Source organism: Halichoerus grypus, chromosome 3 (assembly GCF_964656455.1).
Source record: "Halichoerus grypus chromosome 3, mHalGry1.hap1.1, whole genome shotgun sequence".
NCBI classification, from domain to species: Eukaryota; Metazoa; Chordata; class Mammalia; order Carnivora; family Phocidae; genus Halichoerus; species Halichoerus grypus.
The window spans coordinates 72625058-72651402 of record NC_135714.1 but is presented as its reverse complement, the minus strand read 5'-3'; the positions used below and the strand labels follow the sequence as shown (position 1 = coordinate 72651402).

General features: G+C 35.8%; 1 protein-coding gene and 1 pseudogene across 5 annotated transcripts in view; one reads left to right on the top strand and one right to left on the bottom strand.

The window, feature by feature from the left end:
- Nucleotides 1-3557: 3557 nt before the first annotated feature.
- Nucleotides 3558-26345, top strand: part of SNCA (synuclein alpha) — a 145417-nt gene continuing 122629 nt past the window's right edge. The window contains exons 1-4 of one of the 5 annotated variants that reach the window (XM_078068963.1): nucleotides 3558-3694; nucleotides 6268-6413; nucleotides 15587-15628; nucleotides 23198-23340. In XM_078068963.1, the coding sequence (XP_077925089.1) occupies nucleotides 6293-6413; nucleotides 15587-15628; nucleotides 23198-23340 (306 nt within the window). In that variant the 5' untranslated portion in view covers nucleotides 3558-3694; nucleotides 6268-6292. The other 4 variants (XM_036106649.2, XM_036106646.2, XM_036106647.2 and 1 more) reach the window with 4 other exon arrangements.
- LOC118544737 (small nuclear ribonucleoprotein G pseudogene) lies at nucleotides 23579-24037 on the bottom strand (annotated as a pseudogene).

Below are 26345 nucleotides of genomic sequence, written 5' to 3'. Positions count from 1 at the left end.
CCCTGCTTGTGTTCCCTCTCTCTCTGTGTCTCTCTCTGTCAAATAAATAAATAAAATCCTAAAAAAAAAGAATAGTAAAGCATTTGGATTTCATTTATCAAAGAGAAAACCAAACACATATGTAGTAGTTGTTAATAAAATGTGCACATCAACAATGTCTCCCAAGAGGTTATTCTCCCATATTCTTTACGAAGTACAAGCCAGTCAATGAGTTAAATATTTTTTTCAAGTTTAAATTTTAAAGTTATATTTATACACTTAAAAATTTACTTAAGGCTATGCTGTCAATCAATGATGAAAATTTAAAAAAAAAAAGTATCTTTATTAACTTCATTTCTTTTTTTGTCCTTAGAGTAATTCCATTTCCTTAGGAATACAGAGCTAAGAGACTATAAGTAGAATATAAGCAATGTCACTCTTGATAGCACCAGTAATTAAAAGTTTATTGAACGTTTACTGTGTTCAAGATGCTTTGAGAGGAGAAAAGAGGAGTAGAATATAGAATTATAAATATAATTCTAAGTGACCAAAAATTGACTTACAATTTCCTTTCTCCCCTCTTCTTTTTCTTTTTCTTTTGTTTTCTTTTTTTGTGGGTGATGAGAAATCATCTTTCCCTATTAAGAATTACCAACGTAGAAAAGGCAAAATTTCAAATATGAATGCTCTGTTTTATAATAGCTTAAGTTCTTCTTGATTTCTATGGTCAAATCTAAATCCAAAGGCTATTTCTTTTTTTTTTTTTTTTTTTTTTAATTTTTTTATTGTTATGTTAATCCCCATACATTACATCATTAGTTTTAGATATAGTGTTCCATGATTCATTGTTTGTGCATAACACCCAGTGCTCCATGCAGAACGTGCCCTCCTCAATACCCATCACCAGGCTAACCCATCCTCCCAACCCCCTCCCCTCTAGAACCCTCAGTTTGTTTTTCAGAGTCCATCGTCTCTCATGGTTCTTCTCCCCCTCCGATTTCCCCCCCTTCATTCTTCCCCTCCTGCTACATTCTTCTTCTTCTTTTTTTCTTTCTTAACATATATTGCATTATTTGTTTCAGAGGTACAGATCTGAGATTCAACAGTCTTGCACAATTCACAGCGCTTACCAGAACACATACCCTCCCCAGTGTCCATCACCCAGTCACCCCATCCCTCCCACCCCACCCCCCACTCCAGCAACCCTCAGTTTGTTTCCTGAGATTAAGAATTCCTCATATCAGTGAGGTCATATGATACATGTCTTTCTCTGTTTGACTTATTTCGCTCAGCATAATACCCTCCAGTTCCATCCACGTCGTTGCAAATGGCAAGATCTCATTCCTTTTGATGGCTGCATAATATTCCATTGTATATATATACCACATCTTCTTTATCCATTCATCTGTTGATGGACATCTTGGCCAACAGACACATGAAAAAGTGTTCAATATCGCTCGGCATCAGGGAAATCCAAATCAAAACCTCAATGAGATACCACCTCACACCAGTCAGAATGGCTAAAATTAACAAGTCAGGAAATGACAGATGTTGGCGGGGATGCGGAGAAAGGGGAACCCTCCTACACTGTTGGTGGGAATGCAAGCTGGTGCAGCCACTCTGGAAAACAGTATGGAGGTTCCTCAAAAAGTTGAAAATAGAGCTACCATATGATCCAGCAATTGCACTACTGGGTATTTACCCCAAAGATACAAAAGTAGGGACCCAAAAGGCTACGTGCACCCCGATGTTTATAGCAGCAATGTCCACAATAGCCAAACTGTGGAAAGAGCCAAGATGTCCAAAGGCTATTTCTAACAGAACTGGGTTCCACCTTTTTCCTCCCACCCTATACCACACCCAGTATGTAAGGTTTTAGAGAGAAACTGACAACTCAGGAGACAATTGTGCCTTTTGGAATGGTTCCTGCTAGATTATCTCAGCTCTGCTGCTTAAGAGCTAGGCAATTTCGACCTTTTACTAAAATTCTTTGAGCTTCAGATTCCCTGATTATAAAAGGTACATAATAAAACTTAATTTACCCACTTGTTTTGATTAAATGATACAGTACCTTAGCCTTTTGTGAAGCATAAAGTACCATATAAAGGTGTTATGGTATCATGCTATGCTATAAGAATCACAAAAATATAACAGCCACTCCAAAATAATTCTCTCATTGGTCTGTCATGGGACCTAAGAATACACCCCTTTGATTTAAAGCACTAGGTTTCAAGGAGGTCCCTGTTAAAATATAAACTATGTTAAACTATGTCATATGATACATTAAATAATTGTCATAATAGTCTATCAAGGTAACTTGCAGTGATAGGTCACAGTTGAAAAGATATATTATTTCAGTAATAAAAGGAAAAAAAACAGAAGTAATAAAACGAAACAAACTGCTGATACATGCCACAACATAAATGAACTTCACAAATATGTTGAGTGAAAGGGGAAAAATTTTCATACTGTATGATTGTATTTTTGTGCAATTCTAAAATATGTACCCACTATAAAGGGCAAAAGGGAATTTTCTGGGGTGATGAAAATGTTCTGTTTTCAAAATGGTGTGAGTTACACAAATGCATGTATTTTTCAAAACTAATTTAAAGGACTATTTAAGATCTGATGATTTCACTGTATGTATATTATACATCAATTTTTAAAAAGACCATCTAAGTGTTATTGCGGATATTTTAAAACAGTTCTTGCATTTTATGCATAAAGGCTGAAATATTTACAGATGAAAGGATACATGTAATTCTTGGGATTTAGTAAGACATGAAGGGTGGTGATAAAAAATGGAGAGTGGGTGAGCATATAAATGAAACATGATTAGCCATACATTAAAAAACGGTGACAGTTGGGTGATATTCACATGGAGTCCTTCATTCTCTCAGCTTTTGTTTATAGTTAAACATTTTTCATAGTAAAAAGTTGAAAAAAGATGGCTCATCCACGTTCATCTCCTCATTTAAAAAAGAAAACTGTGAACAGAGGACATAACTTGTTCAAAGTCTCAAAGCCAGACAATAAACCAGTTCCTAAGTTTAACCTTCTTTTTCTGATTCCAAGGAAACAAAATATGAGCATTTGGAAAGGCTGCTTTTAAAAAGGGCAGACCAATAGTGTAAGGACTTGTTTAAGCAGAATATATATATATATATTCTGGGTCCCTGGTTCCTGTTTGTTTTGTTGTTGTTGGGTTTTTTTGGTTTCAAAGGGTTGTTTTGTAGATTTAAATTGCATTTTACTGTTGTTCTTGGGTTGTTGTTGTTGGGTTTTTTGGTTTCAAAGGGTTGTTTTGTAGATTTAAATTGCATTTTACTAATATTTCAGAACCCAAGTGAGTGCTGGGATATAGAAAGCATTTTTCCTACAAAAATAAATAAATAAATATATATATATAAACAAACATAAAACAAAACAAAACAAACAAACAAACAAAAACATACAGCAAAGACTTGTTTTTCCCTTCCAGTGCTAAAATCATTCTCCCAATTCAGGCAAAAACAGCAAATGCATTCTGTTAGAGGGAGGAGCTTGGTTCTCCATTCTGGTGTGATCCAAGAACAGCTGTTTTCCCTCCAGCTCTGAAAGAGGTGAAATGTGTTAAGCAATGCAAAAATTGTCTTCAAGCCCGCGCATATGTCTGCGTGTGGGAAGGGATGTGTCGGGTGTCAGCTCCGAGGGCAACGTGAATCAAATGAGAAAGGTTAGTAGTGTGTAGAAGGGGCGAAGAAATTGGATGGACGTTTCAGGAGAATTAACCACGCTGGATTCGTCTCCTCCATCAGGCACTCGAGAGTGGAAAGTAAATTCCATTTCGAGAATGAAAACCTTAAGACCGCTTGGTATCGACGGCTGAGGAATATTTATTCCATGTTCCACTGATGGGAAAAATCGGCGTCTGGCAACAGCTGATTGGTGGACAAGAAAATGGTGATAGTGGGGTGGGAAGAGGATTCGAAGAGGCTCCTTCCTGCCTCAACCTGTAACTCTTCCTTACTAGTCTCCTCTCCATCTGCGGACCCTTTCGGGCTCATCCGAAGTTAAGAGGTTACGAAAATCTGAGTGATATTTGAACAAAGGCATCCTTAACATCGTGTCCTACCACCGTTATTCAAAATTTCAACGATCCGAGGGAAACGTGCTCTTGGTAGTACTGGTTGAGCACCTTTCCTGAGCTGCTTGCCTCCTTCAGTAGCCTCCCAAGAGGATGGCTCTATCTTTGGTGGTCGATCCCTCAGACCTCCACTCCACTAGGGTGGCTCGGACAAGGGGGTCCCGTGAGGAACCAGAGGGAAGGGCGGAGACAGCGAAGGAGGGGGGATGGGAAAGACGGAGAAACATCAGCCTAAGCCTAACAGGTCCAGATCGCCACAAGAGTCCCCTTGATCCTGAACCTGGGGTGAAGCGCAGAATACCCCACCTCCCCGCCCCCTAGGCCCAGGCTGGTGGCTGGAGTTGGAGGTAGAGCCTCCCCCCGCCCCCATCCCCATCCGAGTAGAGGAGTGAAGTGCACGCGGCTGGGAAAGCAGCGAGCGCCGGGAGAGGGGCGGGGAGAGGAGCTGACAAATCAGCTGCGGGGGCGGTGAGCGGAGGAGAAGGAGGAGGAGAAAGAGGAAGAGGAGGAAGACCACGACGACGAGAAGGGGACCCGAGAGAGGGGGTGAGAGACCGAGCGCGGCAGCGTGGGGCGAGGTGTGTGCTGGCTTTAGAGCAGACCCGAGGACCGAGCCTGGCCCTTAGCATCCTTCGCGCTCTCTCCCTGCCTTCCCTTCCGACCCTCTCTCTGTCTCCTTCTCTTGGATCCAATTGTGCGGGGGACGGGGAGTGGCAATTCGACGACAGGTTCGTGGGTTTGCCTCCCACGCCCCCAGCCTCTCATCACCGGGTTGTGCTGACAGCAGTCTCCTCTGGGGACCATCCCTCTCCTGCTGCCGCCTCCTCCCTTCCTGTGCGCTTCTTATTCTCCCTCTTCCCATTTAAATAATATTTGGGAATTGTTTTTTAAAAAAAATTTTTTTTGTAAGGGGGTGGTTGAGAGGAATTGTAGTTGTGAAGATCAGAGGGACCCAGGTAAGTACCTATGGATCTAAACGGGCAGCTTTGGCAATAGTGGAGGAAACCCGGGAGGAGAGGAGTCGTGGGCTTCTGGGAGGGAGGTTGTTGCTGCAATGAGGACCTGCTGTGTCGAGTCTCTCGGAGGTGGGTGCTTATCTCTTCAGTGAGCTTGAGGAAAGTAAGTTGGTTGACCTGGCTTTCCTCTGGCATCCGATATTCCGTTCTTCTCGTCCCCAAAGGCTGAGAGGTTACGCCGCTTCTCCGGGATACGCTTTTCCCTGGGGAAACGCGAGAATGCTAGATGGAGCGTGAGCAGCCAACTTTTATTTCTCTTTTACCTTAAATCCCCCAGTCCGCCCTCTGCGTTTTCTCGATGAAGTAAGCAAGCTGTGTTTGGCAGCATTAAATGGAAGTGCTGGGAGGGCAGGTCAACAGGTGGTAAGGGGTTAACAGGTGCGGGCGCCGGGTGGGTAGCGAATTCACGCGCGCGGAGAACGCCCCCTCGGGTGGCTGGCGCGAGTCAGGAGACTGCTCCCGGCTGTGCACAGGCGCCTGCTCGGAGTAGATAGCTGGGGGCGGGGGTGGCTGGTCGCGTGGATTAGGGCCGGTGCGTGTGGGCTCGAGCTTGAGCCACACCCAGAGTGAGTAGTTCTCTTCCCGCCCCTCTTGGTGATCAGCCAGTTAGCCCTCTTCTGGGATTCATTTATAAGACTGTCCCTGACCCCATGCCTCCAGCTCCCTTTCTTTCCCTGTGATCTTTTAAACGTACTTCTAACTTACCTTGTCACCGTTTGGACTCTGGGAAGTTGAAAGAGGGGTCCATCTTTTCATGTAACTACCCTTCGAAGATACAGTAAGCACAACTCAGATGATTCATCTTAATCCACGTTTAGGCAGCTAGACTTTTACTAGCCAAGATGGATGAGGGATGCTAAATTTTTAATGCAAAACCTAAAAAAAAAAAAAAAAAAGGCTTTTTTTTTTTTTTGGTCCAGTGGTTGAAATAAGAGTCTAAATAAAAGAGTCTCGCACTTTTGGGAGTTGTACTGATCTTTCAGTGGTTTTTATCTTGGGTAGTTCTAATTTTATTTTATTCTACCCAAAAGTTGTTATTTATTTATTTATTTATTTTTATTTATTATGTTATGTTAGTCACCATACAGTACATCATTAGTTTCTGATGTAAAAGTTCTCATTGAAATTATATTTTGTGTTCTCCAGTGTGGTGTAAAGGAATTCATTAGCCATGGATGTATTCATGAAAGGACTTTCAAAGGCCAAGGAGGGAGTCGTGGCTGCTGCTGAAAAAACCAAACAGGGTGTGGCAGAAGCAGCAGGAAAGACAAAAGAAGGTGTTCTCTATGTAGGTAGGTAAGCCCCCCATGGCATCTTGATATTTATTTATGATTGATGGGTTAGGATGATTGATGCTCTAAATGCTGGTATTTCTTGATTCATTTTTGCATCATCACTTGTCAAAAGGATAAACTGAGTCAGAGGACTGTGTGGATAGGTAAATGTGTATATTTGAGCTAATAGTAAAAAGTGAGGGTAACCTTTTGTTTTTTTCAGAATATTTAATTTTTCAGTAATACTTTGGACTTTTTAAATGAATGCTTCTGTGCATAAGGGACTATAATTCATAAAAAGTTTTTAAAACTCAGTCTCCAAAAATAATTAAGAATATTTTTAGGAATCGAAGTCATTCAGGGGCCTTTGATTTTTTTTTTAATCATCATGAATAATATTAGCAAATTTTAGTGTATTCATATTTTAAAATAAGACTTAAATATGGCCCTGGGCTATGTAAAAAAAGACCTATTGTGGCCCTAAAAAGGAGAGGACAGAAAAGTCTTTGGTAGAGTTCATCCTTGTGACCACTTGGTAAACTGAAGACTAATTGCCCGAAAAAGTGCTTGAAGGCTGTTGCTAATATCTCAGAGATATATATAATTCATTTATCAGATGACACACATACTAAATAATGAGATTGATGCTTATCTTTTCTACTTGTTCCTAAATTGCCACTTTGTAGTATTCATGCAGATCCTGACTCTCTTTTTCTCACCTTGAACTGTGCTAGGTTGGGTGTTACTTTACAATTCACTTCGAAGTCTTTGGGGAAGGAATAGACACATACATAGACAAACACTCATCCACAGAGACACATGCATACACTCACCCTCTGCCCATTCTGCCTCTCCTCTTTCTCTTCTGCTGCTCTGAGCTCTTGCACATTCTCTGGTGGCAGCTGGATCAGCAGGAGCCCAGGATGAGCAGGAAGATGGAGGATGAACCTGTTGGGTGGAATAAGGCACTACGCCTCTCTGTGGGTGGAAGACAGCTACATTGCCTCTCCAACATGGATGCACTGAAAAAGAGTTAGACTTGGAATAATTTTTATGAATGCCTCTCATATTTTTTTCTCATTGCTCATGGGCTCTATATTGGCTGAGTTTGCTACAAATCTTAAGTTAAATTATTCTTTCTCTTAAGACATATCTTCAGAAAATCATTGAATTAAAGAGTGTCACAAGAGGAAAAAATGACGAGTTAATTTCAAGTGTTTTTGTGAAGTGTGAATTACATCTTTTTTAGAGGGAATTTGGAATACTGCATCAGTGATGTGCAGATTATCGATATCTTTATACTTGTCCTCAGTTTTCTAAGTTGTGCAAGTGTGTGCTTGCAACTATTCTTTGATTTCCATTATTTTATAATTTAGTAACTTTAAAGATTTTTTTTAGGATGCTAATATTTATTCTATTAGTTGGTAGTGAGTCCAGAAACTATTGAATATTAATTTAATACATTCCTGTTTTCTATGTAATAAATAGATTTTGTCATCTGGAAAACTTTTTGTTTTCATTATCAACTATGTGTTTAGGCAAATATAATGATTTTATTTTTTTGATATTCTGTTATTTGCTATTACATAAAATCATAATTTGTTTACATGTCACATGTATTTTTAGATCATCTTCAATATATATTGTATTTTTTTTTAAATTTTATTATGTTATGTTAATCACCATACTTACATCATTAGTTTTTGATGTAGTGTTTCATGATTCATTGTTTGCATATAACACCCAGTGCTCCATTCAATACGTGCCCTCTTTAATAACATGGTATATCATGGTATTTAACACATAGTGCATTCTATAAATTATTTATTGGTTGTGTTCTGAAGGATAGTTAAAATTCAAACTCAGACGCAGGGTTTAGGATGAAAACTGACCATGAGAAAGAGAGAATATATAGATCAGGAGTTGATAAACTTTTTCTGTAAAGTGCTAGACAATAAATATTTTAGGCCATAAGATCTCTGTGTCAATTAATCAGCTCTGCAGTTGTGGTGTGAAAGCAGCCATAGACAATAATTAGCTGTGATCCAATAAAACCTTAGTTACCCGAAACAGGTGGTGAGTTGATTTGGCCCATAGGCTGCAGTTTGCTGACTCCTGGAAAAGTAAAGAGAACATAGACTTGATGTCACACAAACTTAAATTCTAGTCCAGGCTACATCACTTATTGCTTTTAGAATACTATAAAAGTTACTTAACATCTATGAGCTTTACTTCCTTCATTTGTAAAAATAAGATTTAGATAAATGCAATTACCTTGGAGAGTTTTTGTGAGAATGTCATAATAAAACAAAACATGTAATAAAGCACACTTAAAAAAATTAAAGACTTTTATTTTTTGTAGCAGTTTATGTTCACAGCAAAATTGAGAGGCAAATAACAGAGGTTTCTCATGTACCCCCTGCCTCCACACATGCATGGCTTCCCCCACTATCTACATCCCCCACCAGAGTGGTACATTTATTAAAATTAATGAACCTACATTGACACATCATATTCACCCAAAACCCAAAGTTGAAGTTTCACTCCTCGTATTATACATTCTCTGCATTTGGACAGATATATAATGAAGTGTATCCATCATTACAGTATCATGTAGATATTTTTGATGTCCTAAAATTGTTTGTACATCACTTATTCATTTCCCTCCACCAACCCCTGGCAATCACTGATCTTTTTTTACTACTGCCATAATTTTGCCATTTCCAGAATGTCATCTACCTGGAATCATAACTATGTAGACTTTTAAGATTGGCTTCTTTCAGTTAGTAATATGCATTTTAGGTTCTTCCATGTCTTTTCATGACTTGATAGCTCATTTCTTTTTAGTACTAAATACTAATTCCATTGTCTGGATGTACCACAGTTATCCATTCACCTACTGAGGGACATCTTGGCTTCTTCCAAATTTTGGCAATTGTGAATAAAACTGCTATAAACATCCATGTGCAGGCTTTTGAATGGACATAAGCTTTCAGCTCCTTGGGTAAATACCAAGGATCACTATTGCTGGATCATATGGTAAGGATATGTTTAGTTTTATAAGGAACTGACAAACTGTCTTCCAAAGTGGCTGGACCATTTTGCATCCCGCCAGTAATAATGAATAACAGTTCTTGTTGCTTCACAGCCTTGTCAGCATTTGGAGTTTCAATATTCTAGATTTTGATCATTCTAACAGGTGTGTTGTTGTAACTGATAGTTTTAATTTACATTTCCCAGATGACATATGATGTGGAGCATCTTTTCATAAGCTTATTTGTCATCTATATATCTTCTTTGGTGAGGTATCTGTTAAGGTATTTGGCCTGTCTTTTAATCTGGTTGTTTTCTTATTGTTGAGTTTTAAGAGTCCTCTGTATATTTTGGATAATAGTTCCTTTTCAGACATATTTTCTGCAAATATTTTCTCTCAGTCTGTAGCTTTTTTCATTCTCCCCACTTCCTTTCACGGAGCAGAAATTTTTAATTTTAATGAAGTCCAGCTTGTTGATTCTTTATTTCATGGGTTGTGCTTTTGGTGTTATATCTAAAAGTCATTGCCATACCCAAGGCCGTGTAGGTTTTCTCCTATGTTATTCGAGGAGTTTTATAGTTCTGTATTTTACATTTAGGTCTATTATCCCTATTGTGTTCATTTTTGTGAAGGGTTGTTGTCTCTTCTTCTCCTTCTCCTTGTTTCTTCTTTCTTCTTGCATGTGGATGTCCAGTTGTTCCAGCACCATTTTTCAAAAAGACTGTCTTTGCTTTATTGTATTGCTTTCACTCCTTTGTTAAAAATCAGTTGGCTATATTTATGTGGTTCTATTTCTAGGCTCTCTATAATGTTCCTTTGATTTACTTGTCTATTCTCTTGCAATTATCACACTGTCTTGATTACTATAGCTTGATAGTAAGTCTAAAAGGCAAGTAGTGTCAGACCTGTGATTTTATACTTTAATATTATCATGGCTATTTGCAGCTTTTTGCCTCTCCACATAGACTTAGAGTCTGTTTGTTGATATTGACAAAATAACTTGCTGAGATTTTGATTAAGATTGCATTGAACTATAGATCAAGTTAAGAGCTGACATATTGACAGTATTGAGTCTTCCCATCCATGAACACAGAATATACCTCCTTTTATTTAGTTCTCTGCTTTTGTTCATTAGAGCATTGTAATTTTCCTCATATAGATCTTGGATATATTCTGTGAAATGTACACCTAAGTTTTTTTTTTTTTTGGTGCTAATATAAATTTATTGTGTTTTAAATTTTAAATTCCATTTGTTCATTGCTGATATATATGAAAGTGATTGACTTGTGTTTATTAACGTTGTATCCAAGAGTCTTACAAAAATTAGTGGGTTTTTTTGTCATTGTTGATTCTTTACAATTTTCTACATAGACATACAAGTCATCTGTGAATGAAGATCATTTTATTTCTTCTTTCCCAACCTGTATACCTCTTATTTCCTTTTATTATCTTATTGCATTGGCTAGGATTTCCAGTAGGACACTTGCCTTATTTCTGGTCTTTGTAGGAAAGCCCTAGTTTCTTGCTATGAAATATGATGTTATCTGTAGGTTTTTTTGTAAATATTCTTTATCAAGTTGAGGAAGTTCCCCTCTATTCCTAGTTTACCAGAAGTTTTTATCACAAATAGATGTTGCATTTTGTCAAATGTTTTTTCTGCATCTATTGATATGATCACATCATTTGTCTTTATCTTGTCAATGTGATGGATTACTTTAATTAATTTTTGAATAATGAACCAAACTTGCATACCTGGCATGAATTCCACTTGGTTATGAAGTATAATTCTTTTTATACACTGTTGGATTTGATTTGTTAATATTTTGTTGAGGATTTTGTAAAGCACACTTTTATATATAGGAGCCATGGTTATTATTATCAAATAAGCTGTCCAACAGAATAATTACTTTGCCAACATATTTTCTTTTTATCTTTTCATTCGTCATTACAAAACTCACAAATAACTGGGGTGAAAGATTGGAAGTGACTATAGAAAGTTTTCTAACTCCTATATGGCTGAAGATATTTAGCACACTGTTTTCTTAAACCTAATGAAAAAAGTAGTATCATTCCTCTATAATATTATATTTTGGGCAACTATCTTTTAACTAATTGAGGAACTACATAAGAATCAGTGTTATTTTATGATTTTTTTTTGTGATTTGTTTGTATACAAATTTTCAATCTATATACTTCAATTTAATAAATAACAATTATCCCAATCAAATGGCTTAGAAATTATAAATTTAGAGTCCAATTGAAAAGCAAAACAATTTAGTTTTCTTTATATAATGCCAAGTATATTCCCTATGCTGTACTTTTCATCTCTGTGACTTATTTATTTTGTAATTACAAGGTTGTACTTCTTAATCCACTTCACCTATTTCACCCATCCCTCACCCACCTCCCCTCTGGCAACCACCAGTTCTCTGTTTTAATGTTTCTGTTATTTTTGGTTTTTTGTTTTGTTTTTTAGATTCCACATATAAGTGAAATAATATGGTACTTGTCTTTTTCCATCTGACTTATTTCACTTAACATAATACTCTCTATTGTCCATCCATGTTGTTGTTGCAGATGATAAATAAGATCTCATACTTTTTTTATGGCTGAGTAATATTCCATTTGTGTACACACACACACCCCATATCTTCTTTATCCAGTCATCTATCATTGGACATTTATGTTGCTTTCATATCTAGGCTACTGTAAATAATGCTACAGTAAACATAGGAATACATATGTTTTTTTGAATTAGGTGTTTTCATTTTCTTCAGGTAAATACTCAATAGTAGAACTACTGGATCATATGGTATTTCTATTTTTAATTTTCTGAAGGACCTCCCTACTGTTTTCCAGAGTAGTTACACCATTTTACATTCCCACCAACAGTTCATGAGGGTTCCCTTTTCTCCACATCCTCACCAACCCTTATTTCTTTCTTTTTGATACTCACCATTCTGACTGATGTGAGGTTATATTTCATTGTGGTTTTGATTTGCACTTATATGATGGTTAGTAATGTTGAGTATCTTTTCATGTGTCTGTTGGCTGTCTGTATATCTTCTTTTGAAAAATGACTATTCAGGTTCTCTACCCATTTTTAAATTAGATTATTTGTTGTTTTTGGTGTTGAGTTGTATAAGTTCTTTATATGCTTTGGATATTAACCCCTTATCAAATATCTTATTTGCAGATATCCTCTCTCATTCACTAAGTTGTCTTTAATTTTGTTGATGGCTTCCTTTGCTGTGAAAAAGCTTTTTATTTTGGTGTAGTCCCAATAGTTTATTTTTGCTTTTATTTCCCTTACCTCAGGAGACATGTGCATAAATATGTTGCTAAGGTCAATGTCCAAGAGATTACTGCCTATGTTTTCTTTTAGGAGTTTTATGGTTTCAGGTCTGACACTTCAGTCTTTACTAGTTTGAGTTAATTTTTGTGTGTGGTGTAAGAAAGTGTTTCACTCTTCTGCATGTAGCTGTGCAGTTTTCTTATCACCACTTGTTGAAGAGACTGTCTTCTCCATTGTATATTCATGCCTTCTTCATTGTAGGTTAATTGACCATATAAGAGTGGGTTTATTTCTGGGCAAAACCCATATTCTTAATTACAATGCTATCATTTATTATATGTTTTATTTTTATCAGAGGTCCTTAAATGTATTCAAATGGAAACTTCTTAGCTATATTTAAATTGTTTTATTAAACATAGATACTTTTCTTGACTGTTTAGCAAAAATGTAAATTTAAATATGCGTCCAAATTTCACTTAATGCCTTATTTATATATTTTCATAAAAATATTTAGTGAACATTTTCAACGTAGTCTTCTATATTCATTTAGGTCATTTTATCAATCGTATTATTGAAATCGTGGATATGTGCTTCTAAATTTTAAATAAATTTGGATATTGAAACCATCTAAGACCAGTGTTTTATGAATTTGACCCATGAATTAGAATTAGATCATGAGGGTTATTAGAAAATGCAAATATCTGTACCTGGTGTTTCCTGAATATTTGAGGCTCTGACACACAACAGTCAGCATTTTCAACGAGTGCTCCCACCTGACTGGTTCTGCTGCACTCTCCAGTTTAAGGACCCAGTTCTTAGAGATTATTTAATTAATCCTATGTAGTCATCTTAGTGATGGGGAACCTGAGATTCCCTAATGCTTTTTTTCCTTTGTTTTAAAGTGTTTACTGTTATTTCTAACATGCTTAGGAAAGCTTTTTAAACCAGTGCATTTTTAAACTGAGGATTAGTACCTAGTTTAATCTCCAAATATAGATTGAAATATTTTCTCAGTTTTTATGCCCTCATTTCCTTATATTCTTCTATGTCTGATAGAAATAGATTATTTTACTTACAGGGTAGTTTTCAAATGAATCTCCAATCCACTGTTATTTTCTCCAAAAAAAAAAAAAAAATTTAATTAAAAAACTGGTGTAGAGGTGCCTGGGTGGCTAGGTTGATTAAGCATCTGACTTGATTTTGGCTCAGGTCATGATATCTGGGTCGTGAGATTGAGCCCCACATCGGGCTCTGCACTGGGCATGGAGCCTGCTTAAGATTCTCTCTTTCCCTCTCCCTTTAGCCCTCCCCCCAGCTCTCTCTTTTTCTCAAAAAAAAAAAAAAAAAAGACCCAACACAAAAAACAGCTAGTGTCACACTGAAAAATCCAACATCAGAGAGCTCATGAATAAAATTGTTAAACTTAGTTTTAATACATATTAATGAGCTATTTTTTTAAAAGCTGTATTCCTGCTAAAAGTTTGCTTGGCTTAGTGGAAAGTGTATAGGTTTAGGGTCATATCAATATGCTAATATTGATATCAATAGCTAGTTATTGCCAGTGTGACTTTAGGCAAATCATTTAACTTTGAATTGCAATTTCTTCAGATATAAAGTGGGCATAATTTGCCTGTATTACGTGGATTAAACAAGATTAAAATGCCTTTTACATAATAGGTGTTCAATGAATGTTAATTTCTTCTTTTTCTTCCCTTCTACTTGAGTTTCATGGGTTGACTAACCTCTCTGCTCTCCTGTACTTTAGTATAGCTTCTACAGTTCTGAACCTAATATCATCTTCCCGCCCAGCCCAGTGTTATCTCACCTTTTATTTTTCCCTCTGTAAGTTGATTATTGAAGAGACTGTCTTCCCTATTGTATATTCATGCCTCCTTCATTGTAGGTTAATTGACCAAATAAGTGTGGGTTTATTTCTGGGCAAAATCCATTATTGAAGAGGGACACAAGGGGATAAAAAGTCATCATTGGAAGGTGGAGCCACTGTGGAAAATGGTATGGAGTTCCCTCAAAAAGTTAAAAATAAATCTACCCTATGATCCAGCAATTGCACTACTGGCTATTTACTCAAAGAATACAAAAACACTAATTCAAAAGGATACATGCACCCCGATGTTTATAGCAGCTGTCAACACATGGAAATGTTGAATTACTTTATTGCACACTTGAAACTAATAACACTCTGTTAACTAACTGGAATTAAAGTGAAAACTTAAAAAAATAACTCATCATTGTGGGTTAAAATTTTATTTTTTTATTTTTATTTTTTTTAAGATTTTATTTATTTGACAGAGAGAGCGAGACAGCGAGAGAGGGAACACAAGCAGGGGGAGTGGGAGAGGGAGAAGCAGGCTTCCCGCTGAGCAGGGAGCCCAATGTGGTGGGTTAAAATTTTATTTTTTTATTTTTTTATTTTTATTTTTTTTTAAGATTTTATTTATTTGACAGAGAGAGCGAGACAGTGAGAGAGGGAACACAAGCAGGGGGAGTGGGAGAGGGAGAAGCAGGCTTCCCGCTGAGCAGGGAGCCTGATGTGGGGCTCGATCCCAGGACCCTGGGATCATGACCTGAGCTGAAGGCAGACGCTTAATGACTGAGCCACCCAGGCGCCCCTGTGGGTTAAAATTTTCATTGGAAAGAACCTCCTGCTAGTTTTGCTTTCTTCTATTTGTTGTATGATTACTGGAATTCCTTGTTTCAGCTTTTATGCCCTCTAAGGATATTTTTCTATATGGGCTTCTAAAGATTGAGACTTTTTTTTTATTAGTTGTATTTAAAACTAGCTAATCAGCAATATAAGGCCAGTTTGAGACTTATGTTTATGTTTTGAATTTGTTTTTATAGGCTCCAAAACCAAAGAAGGAGTGGTTCATGGTGTGACAACAGGTAAGCTCTATGGGGCCCATATCCAAGAATGATATTGAAAATATCTAGTAAGCATTAATCATTGAGAATGTAATTGTAAACAGCCACTGTGTTCCTAGAGAAGTAATCTAAGGGAATATCAGCTTTGTTTAACTTTAATTCTTTATTAAATGGTTTAAGTAAGTAAATATTTATTATAGATAAATAAAACAATATATTCCACTATCAAGAATGATGCCTCTGAATTGACCGGATATGTTTAATTTATGGTAATATCACGTTTAAATATTCTGAAACATTATGTCTTGGCAAACTGCTACCATAAATTACGTATAAGAATTGCCAGTTTTCAAAGGATTAATGTCAAATTTTCTGTACAGTATAATAAAGCATTCTGACATTAAACGATACTCAGTATAACATTTCCTTGATGATTCAGAAAACATTTTAAGAAACACCCTTGGAATGATCAGTGAAGTATTTATTGTATTTATATCTATTTGGCACGATTTTACCAACAATTTGAATAGGTCTATAAGAAGATTGCAATAAATTAATATCAAAAATGAAAATTATGGTGGTGATGATGAGGAGTATGTTAGAGACAGAAAAGTGAAAGGAGAACCAAAATTTAATAACCTTAAGAGCCCACAGACTTGCCGTGATTCAGTTTCATGTTGTATGTATTCCAAGCTGCTTGACAGATGGGGTAAAACAGGATATATAATCAGAAATATAATTCATATGATCAGATAGCAGTAAACGTAATAGTGTCTCAGAAAAATACCGTCTTCCTATTACTGAATTATAAAATGGGAATGGAGAAAATCAAATGGGAGTATTACTACAGTTTTGTGGTTGATACCATAACAGTGGAGCCAGACTTCCTTGGCTCAAATTTCTGCTTACCACTTACGAGCTATGTGATTTTCTGCAGGATTCATAATCTTTTTGTGATTTAGTTTCCTCATCTGTAAAAGAATAAAGAGACTTAATGTGCACAAATACCTAGAATAATGAAATTAAGTAGTGTGTATTATACAGGTGTTATTTATCATAGTGAATAACACCTGTATAATACACACTAAATGCTGAACAACATTTTTACAGCTAGTGGAGAAAAATATTTCATGACTATTTTATATGCATATACTTTTGAAAATAAATGAGGGCACAAAATGAAAATAGAACCTTTGAAACCGATTCTGCTAGAAGCTAGATTAAAGTATGCTGCTTGTATTTGCTCTGTTGCAATCCAATCAATACGTAATGCCCAGAACTAGGCAAGTACATGAACTGTGTTGACTTCTAGGGACTGTTTATAAATATGATGTTATTAAGCATGATTTGAATAAGACCTGGATAGCAGACAGTTGGAGACTGTACTGTCTGAAGAGCCTAGCTAGATTAATGGTGTTCCATTTGATAGTCGAAGAATCCATGTGGTTTAGAAAGCGGATAAGCTTGTGGCCAGATTTAGAGTCTGTGGTAAAAATTAAAGAATACAACTAATAACATCACTGAATGAAGACTGTGGAGATGGACTGCAGGGCTAACTGTTAACAAAGTCAGAGTTTTCATCTTCTCCACAATGAGTTTGTGTGTGTGTGTGTGTGTGTGTGTGTGTGCACTACTGAAGTTTGTACAATAAGGCAGCATTTTGTTTTCTGAAGAGCAGTAGCCTGTCACCTTATGTTTCCCTAGTTTAATAATATTGAGAAACTTTGTGTATCATGTCTTCTTTAGCATACTGAAGAATCTGAGATATTCCATAGTAAAGAAATTTTCATAATATGGTTTAATCCAGGACTTCTCAAATTTATTTGACCTTATTTCAGTAGTTACTAGGATTGAGTGAAACCAGTGTTCCAGAGAACACCATGGAAAATGCTGCTAAGCAGCAAGACCATGACGATTTTGATGTGGGTAATATTTACAGCCATTGTACCAATCAACTACCCTGGCAATAGCAAAGTATCAAAAATGTCATAAGTAGCCTGACTATGAGAAATGCAATGGGATAAATCTGCTGTAAATACCATCCTTCTCCCATATTAGGCAATGAGTAGGATTATTTAATATAAAATTCCAAATTCCAAGTATAAGGATAAATAAGTTTAAGATAATTACCTCCATGGTTAAGGAGAAGAATGGTTATTATACTTGGTCTAAAATGTTTATTTAGTCTACATAATATAAGTGCTAAATAAATGTTATTATTGTAATTAGTCTTAAAGCAGGGAAGTGAGAAACTATTATACAGTCCATAACATTATCCTCTAATGTCAAAGGAAAAATTTCTTCAAGATTCATCCCATTACTTATTTTTCAGAAATATAGACTTCAGTAAACTTAAGTTAGGCCAGGAGTTTTCTACCTAAAAAATTCCAAGAAAAAGAATTTCTCCCAGTTAGATAATCTCATGATAAAATCTAAAAATCTCTTCCTTACACCTTAGCTATTTGATCTCAGTTCATTATTGTTGCAGTTGTCAACTTAATGCTATGTTATAGAAAACGTTATAGAAAAATATGAGAGTGTATTTAATCTGGATGTACTGAATGACATGTCTTTGAAGCTGCTTTAAAAAATAGATGTTGATAAAAGCTTACTTAATTTTTTTTCTCATGAAAGTATGGTATAAATAATTTCCTATTATTGGAGATTTTCTGAGTTTTGGTTCTTATAAACAGAAATTTGTTACATGATAATGAACACAACTCATTTCAACATGTTATAATTTATCAAAATGTTTTATAATATAAATTTATTTTCCTCAGATATATAATTTGTACAATTCAAAGCTAGATCTTCTTAATTTTATGATTGTGTTTAAGATCAAAGGTTAGATTTACTGTATCTATTTGAAAAGTTGGTGCCACATTTTCTTTCTGAAATTTTATTTTTGACTTAAAGCCAAATTAAATCTAATTATCAAAGTTAATGAATAAATTGCAGACTACACAAAATTCCTTTTAATTCATTCAAAATAATTTATTGAGTATCTGCTGTGAAATAATATAAAGAAAAATAACAGGATCTCTGATTTTAATGAACTTTAAATAGGCTGGTGGGGGTGGAGAGACACACTGGGAAATGAATAATTCTGGCACGATGTAAACAGTTCCATAGCAGAGATGTATCTAAAATTTTATGAGATCACAGGAGGAGAAACAGCACACTTGTTGGGAGGAAAGGTTTTTAATATAGAATTTGACATTTGAGGTAGATTTTAACAGCAGCTCGAATTTGCTGAGTAAACAGAGAGATATCTGAGAAGGATCAAAGCTTCTGGCCAGACAGAGCTATATGAAAAAATTGAGAAAGACTGGCACATTTGGGGGAGAACATAAAATATTATACTATGATTAGTTGGGAGGAAAGTATTTTTTTGATCCTGGTTATAAGGTCTTTTCCCTTAAAAATGAATATCATTTATTAGATGAAAATCTCACCAATTTGAATGTGTCTTATTTCCTTTTGTTTTGTCACCCTTTTGTTTGGCATGTCAATGAACAGAGAAATAGTGTAAAAGTCCTTAACAGGGGCACAGGGCCTTAAGATGACTGGATAATCCACTAGGTAAACAAGTCCTACAGTACTCTTTTAAAATGTGTCTATCATTGCTACATGTACACTCTGTCATTTTGTAATGTAACTAATTTACTTATTCTTACAATGATAAAACCTGATGAAATTATGATAAAGTACAAAGTGCATTTTACTGTGAAGTTTATGTGCATTAAAAATAAATTAATGTATATACATATACAAAGAATGGTCTAGATATAAAAATAACCTTTCGTGGCTGGTAGAAAAATAATCTGTAAAAAGATCAAAATTTATTCTTGTCTTTGAGATATTGTAACAATAAAATGTTCATTTTTCAAGCAAAATTTTCTATTCATGTTCTTGGAAAAGAAAAAAAATGACAAGTTAAACCTCACAATTCACTATTTTTGAAGGATCAACATTCTGGAAATGTTTAAAAACATGAAATCTCCAGAACAGCTTCTCCCTGGCATTTAAATTGAACTTTGCATTGGGAATAGCCGTTACGTGTTAGGAAGCTTCGACTGTGTCCCCAGAAGTGGCAAAAGGCAAATATAAAGCAACACCTTCTGGGGACTCTTCCTGATTTTGGACTCTAGGGTCACTTCAGCTTCCCCACATTGCCCAGAGCTAAAGAGTAAGTATCTGTCCTTACAGACCACCTTACTTCTCTGACCTGCTATCAAAATCCAGTTGCTTTGTCCACATTATTCAATCATTGGCCTTCTGCAATGGGTGACGTGCAATCTGTCCTATAATCATGTGACTGGCACGTAACATTTGCCAAGTTAACAGCTGACGGTGCAGCTCAGCCAATTCCTTGGGCTGGGGATTATCTGGAGAGGATGTACGCAAGCATAAAGCATAACCAAAAACAAACAAAAAAAATTGTCTCTATTTGCTTAGGAGAGGGCCTGAGGAAAAATATCACTCAAAACCCCAAATTCCTGAAATCTGGGGAAAAAAGCAGAAAAAGAGTTTGTGAGGCAAAAAGGAAAGAAGGCTAACATTACATAGGTGGACATAAGAGATGCAAGATATAGGCTTCATGAGTATAAATGTTATAAGGTTTTGATGAAGAGCAGTTGTTTTATTTCTCTATTGACCTTGAGTTATTAAAAGAGCAGAAGCTCTCTTTTGTTTTTCATAGAACTCTTCATTTAATTGAAACAAACTTTTTTTATTGGAGTTTCTTTTATTTGGCAATTGCATGGAGGTAATAGAGAAAGATTAATTCAACAATTATATCAGATAGAGTCTTGGAGCATTTTTGATATGAGATTAAGTCTGCTTCTAAATCTAATCCAAACTATTTACACTGTCTTCTCTAGATGTTTAACTTATTAAAAAAAATCTACTGAATCACCATATTGTATTTTGTTTTGTGAAAAGAAATTGTAAGTTTGCTCAACAAACTTCATTTTTATACTTAATTCCTGGCTCTTTTGTTACCATTAAAATTGTTGAAAATCAACATTTTTATTAAAAACCCTATTTCAACCACTTGATGTTTGATAAAAGGATCAAAGTTTCTTCATAACCATCCCTTAAGAGTAAGGGATGTTTGTTCATTTTTTGTCTTTTTCAGTTTTTATTTTAATTCCAGTTAGTAAGCATACAGTGTTACATTAGTGTCAGGTGTACAATATAGTGATTCAATAATGCCGTACATCACCTGGTGCTCACCATGGGTGCACTCCTTAATCCCCATCACCTATTGAACCCACCCCCTACCCCCCTCCCCTCCAATAACCATTAGTTTATGCTCTATAATTAAGAGTCTGTTTCTTCATTTGTCTCTCTCTCTTTTCTTTCCCTTTGCTCATTTGTTTTGTTTCTTAAATTCTACATATGAAAAAAAATAAAAACATAAATTCCACATATGAGTGAAATCATGTATTTGTCTTTCTCTGACTTATTTCACTTAGCATTATACTCTCTAGTTCCATCCATGTTGTTGCAAATGGCAAGAATTCATTCTTTTTTATGGCTGAATAATATTCCATTATATATGTATATATATTAATTATATCTTTATCCATTCATCACTCAGTGGACACTTGGGCTGCTTCCATTTCTTGGCTATTGTAAATAATGCTGCTATAAACTTCAGGGTGTGTGTATCCCTTTGAATTAGTGTTTTTGTATTCTTAGAGTAAATACTCAGTAGTGTGATTGCTGGATCATAGGGTATTTCTATTTTTAACTTTCTGAGGGACCTCCATACTGTTTTCCACAGTGTCTGTACCAGTTTGCATTCCCACCAACAGTGAACAAGTGTTCCTTTTAGTCCATATCCTTGCCAACACTTGTTTCTTGGGTTGTTGATTTTAGCCAGTCTGACAGGTGTGAGGTGATATCTCATTGTAGTTTTGACTTGCACTTCCCTGATGGTAAGTGATGATGAATATCTTTTCATGTGTATTACCCTTTGGATGTCTTCTTTGGTGAAATGTCTGTTCATGTCTTCTGCCCATTTTTCAGTTGTATTATTTGGTTTTTGGGTGTTCAGGTTTGTAAGTTCTTTATATATTTTGGATGCTAACCCTTTATCGGATACCTACACAACCATAGGTTGCCTTTTAGTTTTGTTGATTGTTTCCTTTGCTGTGCAGAAGCTTTTTATTTTGATCTAGCCCTAATAATTTATTTTTGCTTTTATTTCTCTTGCCTCAGGAGACAAATCTAGAAAAAAGTTGCTATGGCCAATGTCAAAGAAATTATTGCCTGTGTTCTTTTCTAGGATTTTTATGGTTTCAGGTCTCACATTTAGGTTTTTAATCCATTTTGACTTTATTTTTGTGAATGATGTAAGAAACTGGTCCAATTTTATTCTTTTGCATGTAGTTATCCAGTTTTCCCAACAGCATTTGTTGAAGACACTGTCTTTTTCACACTGGATATTCTTTCCTACTTTCTCAAAGATTAATTGACCATATAGTTGTAGGTTTATTTCTGGGCTTTTAATTCTGTTCTATTGATCTATGTGTCTATTTTTTGTGCCAGTACCATACTGTTTGGATCACTACAGCTTTGTAATACAACTTGAAGTCTAGAACTATGATGCCTCTAGCCTTGCTTTTTCTTTTTCAAGTTTGCTCTGGCTATTTGAAGTCTTTTTCAAATTTTAGAATTGTTTGCTCTAGTTCTGTGAAAACTGCTGTTGATATTTTGATAAGGATTGCTTCAAATGTGTAGATTGTTTTGGGTAGTACAGACATTTTAACAATATTTGTTAAATCCAGGCCATAAGCATGGAAAGTCTTTCCATTTCTTTGTGTTGTCTTCACTTTCTTTTATCAGTGTTTTATAGTTTTCAGAGTGCAGAGCTTCCACCTCTTTAGTTACATTTATTCCTACATATCTTCTTATTTTTGGTGCAATTGTAAATGAGATTGTTTTCTTAATTTCTCTCTCTGCTGCTTCATTATTGGTGTATAGAAATGCAACAGGTTTCTGTAGATTGATTTTGTATCCTGTAACTTTATTGAATTTGTTTATCAATTCTAGTAGTTTTTTGGTGGTGTCTTTCAGGTTTTCTATATTTAGTATCATGTCATCTGTATTGTTCATTTCTGATGGTAACATGAGCAACTATGTGTTGTTAGTGTGACTCAGAAGGTGTAGTGAAAATGAATATGCTGGGTGAGATTAAAGAATTGATGTTGAAAATGAAATAAAGAAATACATACCTGATACCACAATAGCTGCATCTGTAATCATTGCCTTCTCTAAACTTTCCTTAGTAAAATGTTAACCAAACCTCAGTCGCTCAAAGGTTCTATTTGTGATCATTACATCTGAAGCACATTTTACTCTCTGCATGATTACAGCAACATGTCTTAGCAAAGATTTAATGTTTGTCTAAACCATACTCACTTAAATATCTCTGAGGTTTTATTTCTTCTGACACTTCAGTTATTTATAGTACATGCAAATACAGTTCTTCAGAAGTTGACAGCTAGTGGAAGTGAAATTAGTTTCAGTCCCTGTTGTTCCACTGTCCCTTAATCTGTTGTTGTTCTGGATTTATCCCAGTGGCTGAGAAGACCAAAGAGCAAGTGACAAATGTTGGTGAGGCGGTGGTCACAGGGGTGACAGCAGTAGCACAGAAGACCGTGGAGGGAGCAGGGAGCATCGCAGCTGCCACTGGCTTTGGCAAAAAGGATCAGTTGGGCAAGGTATAGCTGTATACGTTCTATGTTACATTTGTAAAGTCTCGGGATCACAGCACATTTTCATGGAAGGCACTAGGCAGGAATAAGATGCTTACTTGGGGGAGGGCTGACGGACCCTCTTCTCAAAAAAAAAAAAAAAAAAAAAGGACTACTTTTATGTATGTATTCTTTTTTGGAGGTACTTACCCAGATAAGTGCTATGAAAATTGTGCAGTGATTATGATTGTTTCATTTTCTTTCTTTTTTTTTTGACTATTATAAAAGTTTATTTAACAAAAAAGTTCAATATGAAAATGCACATGACCTGATTTTTATATTGTAGTAAAACAGGTACTATGGAGGGGACATGTGGAAGCAGTTGATTTCTTCTGATGAACACACCCATTGTTTATACTCGCTCCAAGGCTTCTAACATGATGATACTATTTCCTCATATTACCACCATTCCAATATTGTTCTGTTGCCCACTAATTGCCATCTCCACACATTCATCTATCACAAGATTCATAAACGGATCGAACCCCCGCAATATTCCTTGGACATGTCTGCCACCATTTAATTTCAATGACAATTTCTTGTCCATAAATTTTTTCAACTCGGGAGGGTGAGCTTTGCTCATGGTGTCTACTCCGCGAGCTCAAAGATGCCTCCAAACGGAATTCGTGGCGTCCCTCTGATTGTTTCATTTTCTGGAAGAAAGTTAATGAAATGAACAATGTAATAAATACCAAAAGAACAGTGACATTTCAGAAAGAAGGGGTGCTTTCATGTTAGCTATGAATCTTGCAATCTCTCTTTGTTGGGATATAACAAATGCTTTGTGCCCAACTGACAAAGTGTCAAACTGAAGATCTTTTGCTTGATTTCTTTATAATGACATCATCTCTTATTAAATGGCATATTTGCTTATCACATAGCAGTTCATTTGCAAATATATGTTTGTGGAGATAGAGTCAAATTGCATACCAACCAGAGATCGTGGTTTTGGGGTGATTTAAAAATTCTCAGGAGAACTTTGTATTTTTGACAAATATGAGACTCTAGTAGGATTACGCAAAAGATATTATGACTTTCATTTTAAACAGGTAAGTGATAGAAAATGAGGTGTCAACTGGAAGATGAAATTTCATAAATTTTGTGACCACAGCAGCAGAGATTTTTGCTATTTCCTTGGCACCATGGCCTCCTTGCTATTCCTTGAACAAATCAAGTACTCCCTTGCCCTGGTGCCTCCCTCTGTCTGGAAGGCTCTTCCCAGGTTATATACTAGGCTCACTCCCTCATCTCAGGTGTTTGTTAAATGATACCTTCTCGGTGAGGCCTACCCTGACCTGTTTGAGATTGGAACCACTCTCCTCACCTCTGGTGTTCCCAGTCTTCCTACTCTTTCCTTTTTCCTTTTTTACATGCATCACTTTTAAGAATCATAAATGACTTACTTTTTTTTTAAAGAGTTCGTTTATTTGAGAGAGAGAGAGAGAGAGAACATGTGTGTGCATGTGTGCAAGCACAAGTGGGGGTGGGGCATATGGAAAAGGAGAGAGAGAATCTCAAGCAGACTCTGCACTGAGCATGGAGCCCAATGTGGGGCTCAATCTCAAGACCTCGAAATCATGCTCTGAACCTAAGTCAAGAGTCTGGATGCTTAACCGACTGAGCTACCTAGGTGCCCCCAACTTACTTTTTATATATGTTGTTTATTATTTTATTTGTACCCTCCTAAAATATAAGCCCTATGAGGATGAAATATATTTATTTTGTTCACCGATATTTCACGTGTCTAGAAGAGTACCTGACACCTGGTGGATAATTAGGAATATTTATTAAGAAGGAAAGGTAAGAAGAAATTAAGTGAATAAGGAAAGGTAAGAAGAAATTAAGTGAATAAGAGTGATTTTTATTTCTGTGTCTAATAATTATATGCATTGCATAGCAACTGTGGCTATTCAACTATCTGAAAGTTATAATCAAAATGGTTTTCAAATAGATATTTTGAAAGCTGTGTAAGAAAGTAGCTTTATTTGCCAGCAAACTGCTCTGGATTGTTTCCACTCCATGTAATTCTATGTAGCAGGCTGCCTTGATTGATCATTAAAACACTGATAATAAAAAGGCAGGACTAAAAACCTGTGACATATTGAGATTTATCACATGTTTTATATCATCTGGGCAATTGATGCTACTTATGGAAAATCTGGGCTGGGCTTCTATGGTAGTTCTTTAGCTAACACTTAAGTGTATGGTTAATGATAGGAGTATTCCTTTGTCTAGGTTATGCTCTTCAAATAATCTTATTACCTATGCTAATAATTACACAAATTTCTATTTTCTGTCTGAATTTATAATTATAGCTTTATTATATTTCAAAAGTTAAGAAGGATCTCCGCTATTAGTACAGAGGCAATTAACCTGTTAAATGTCCCAAGCCCTTCTCCAATCACATAGAAGCTATGGACTCTCTTCTCAGAAATACACACAATAAAGGGCTTAGGGGGATCTTGGAAGCCCATCAACAGACAAAGCCCATGATTTAGACCAACCCTCTGATTGTACAGATAAGGAAAGTAGAATCTACAGAGGGGAGTGACAGTCCAAGATCACATGCCAATTGTAACCGGCTGCTTTTCCATCTGCTATGTCACTTCCCCAACCACTTCCTCAAAACCTACCTTCCTTTTGGGTTTTTATAAACTGAATTACAGACCAGATTTAACTGGAAAAATTCTCTGCTTCAGAATATTAAGAAACCAGGGAAACATGTACCATTCCTTTCTCACCCTTATTTAAGGCATACCATGCAAATTGCAAATAAGGCATGAAAGTACATCATTTCTTATAAAATTGGGCTTGTTTTTTTACTTTTCTAAAAATATTGCTATTTATTTAATACTTTAAAGCAGAAATCTAAATGATATGACAAAATTAACCATTTGGAGATATTTCTCTTATGGGTACTTACAAGTTCTTCCAAATTTTTAATATGAAAATGAAGCCATAAAACCCAGAAA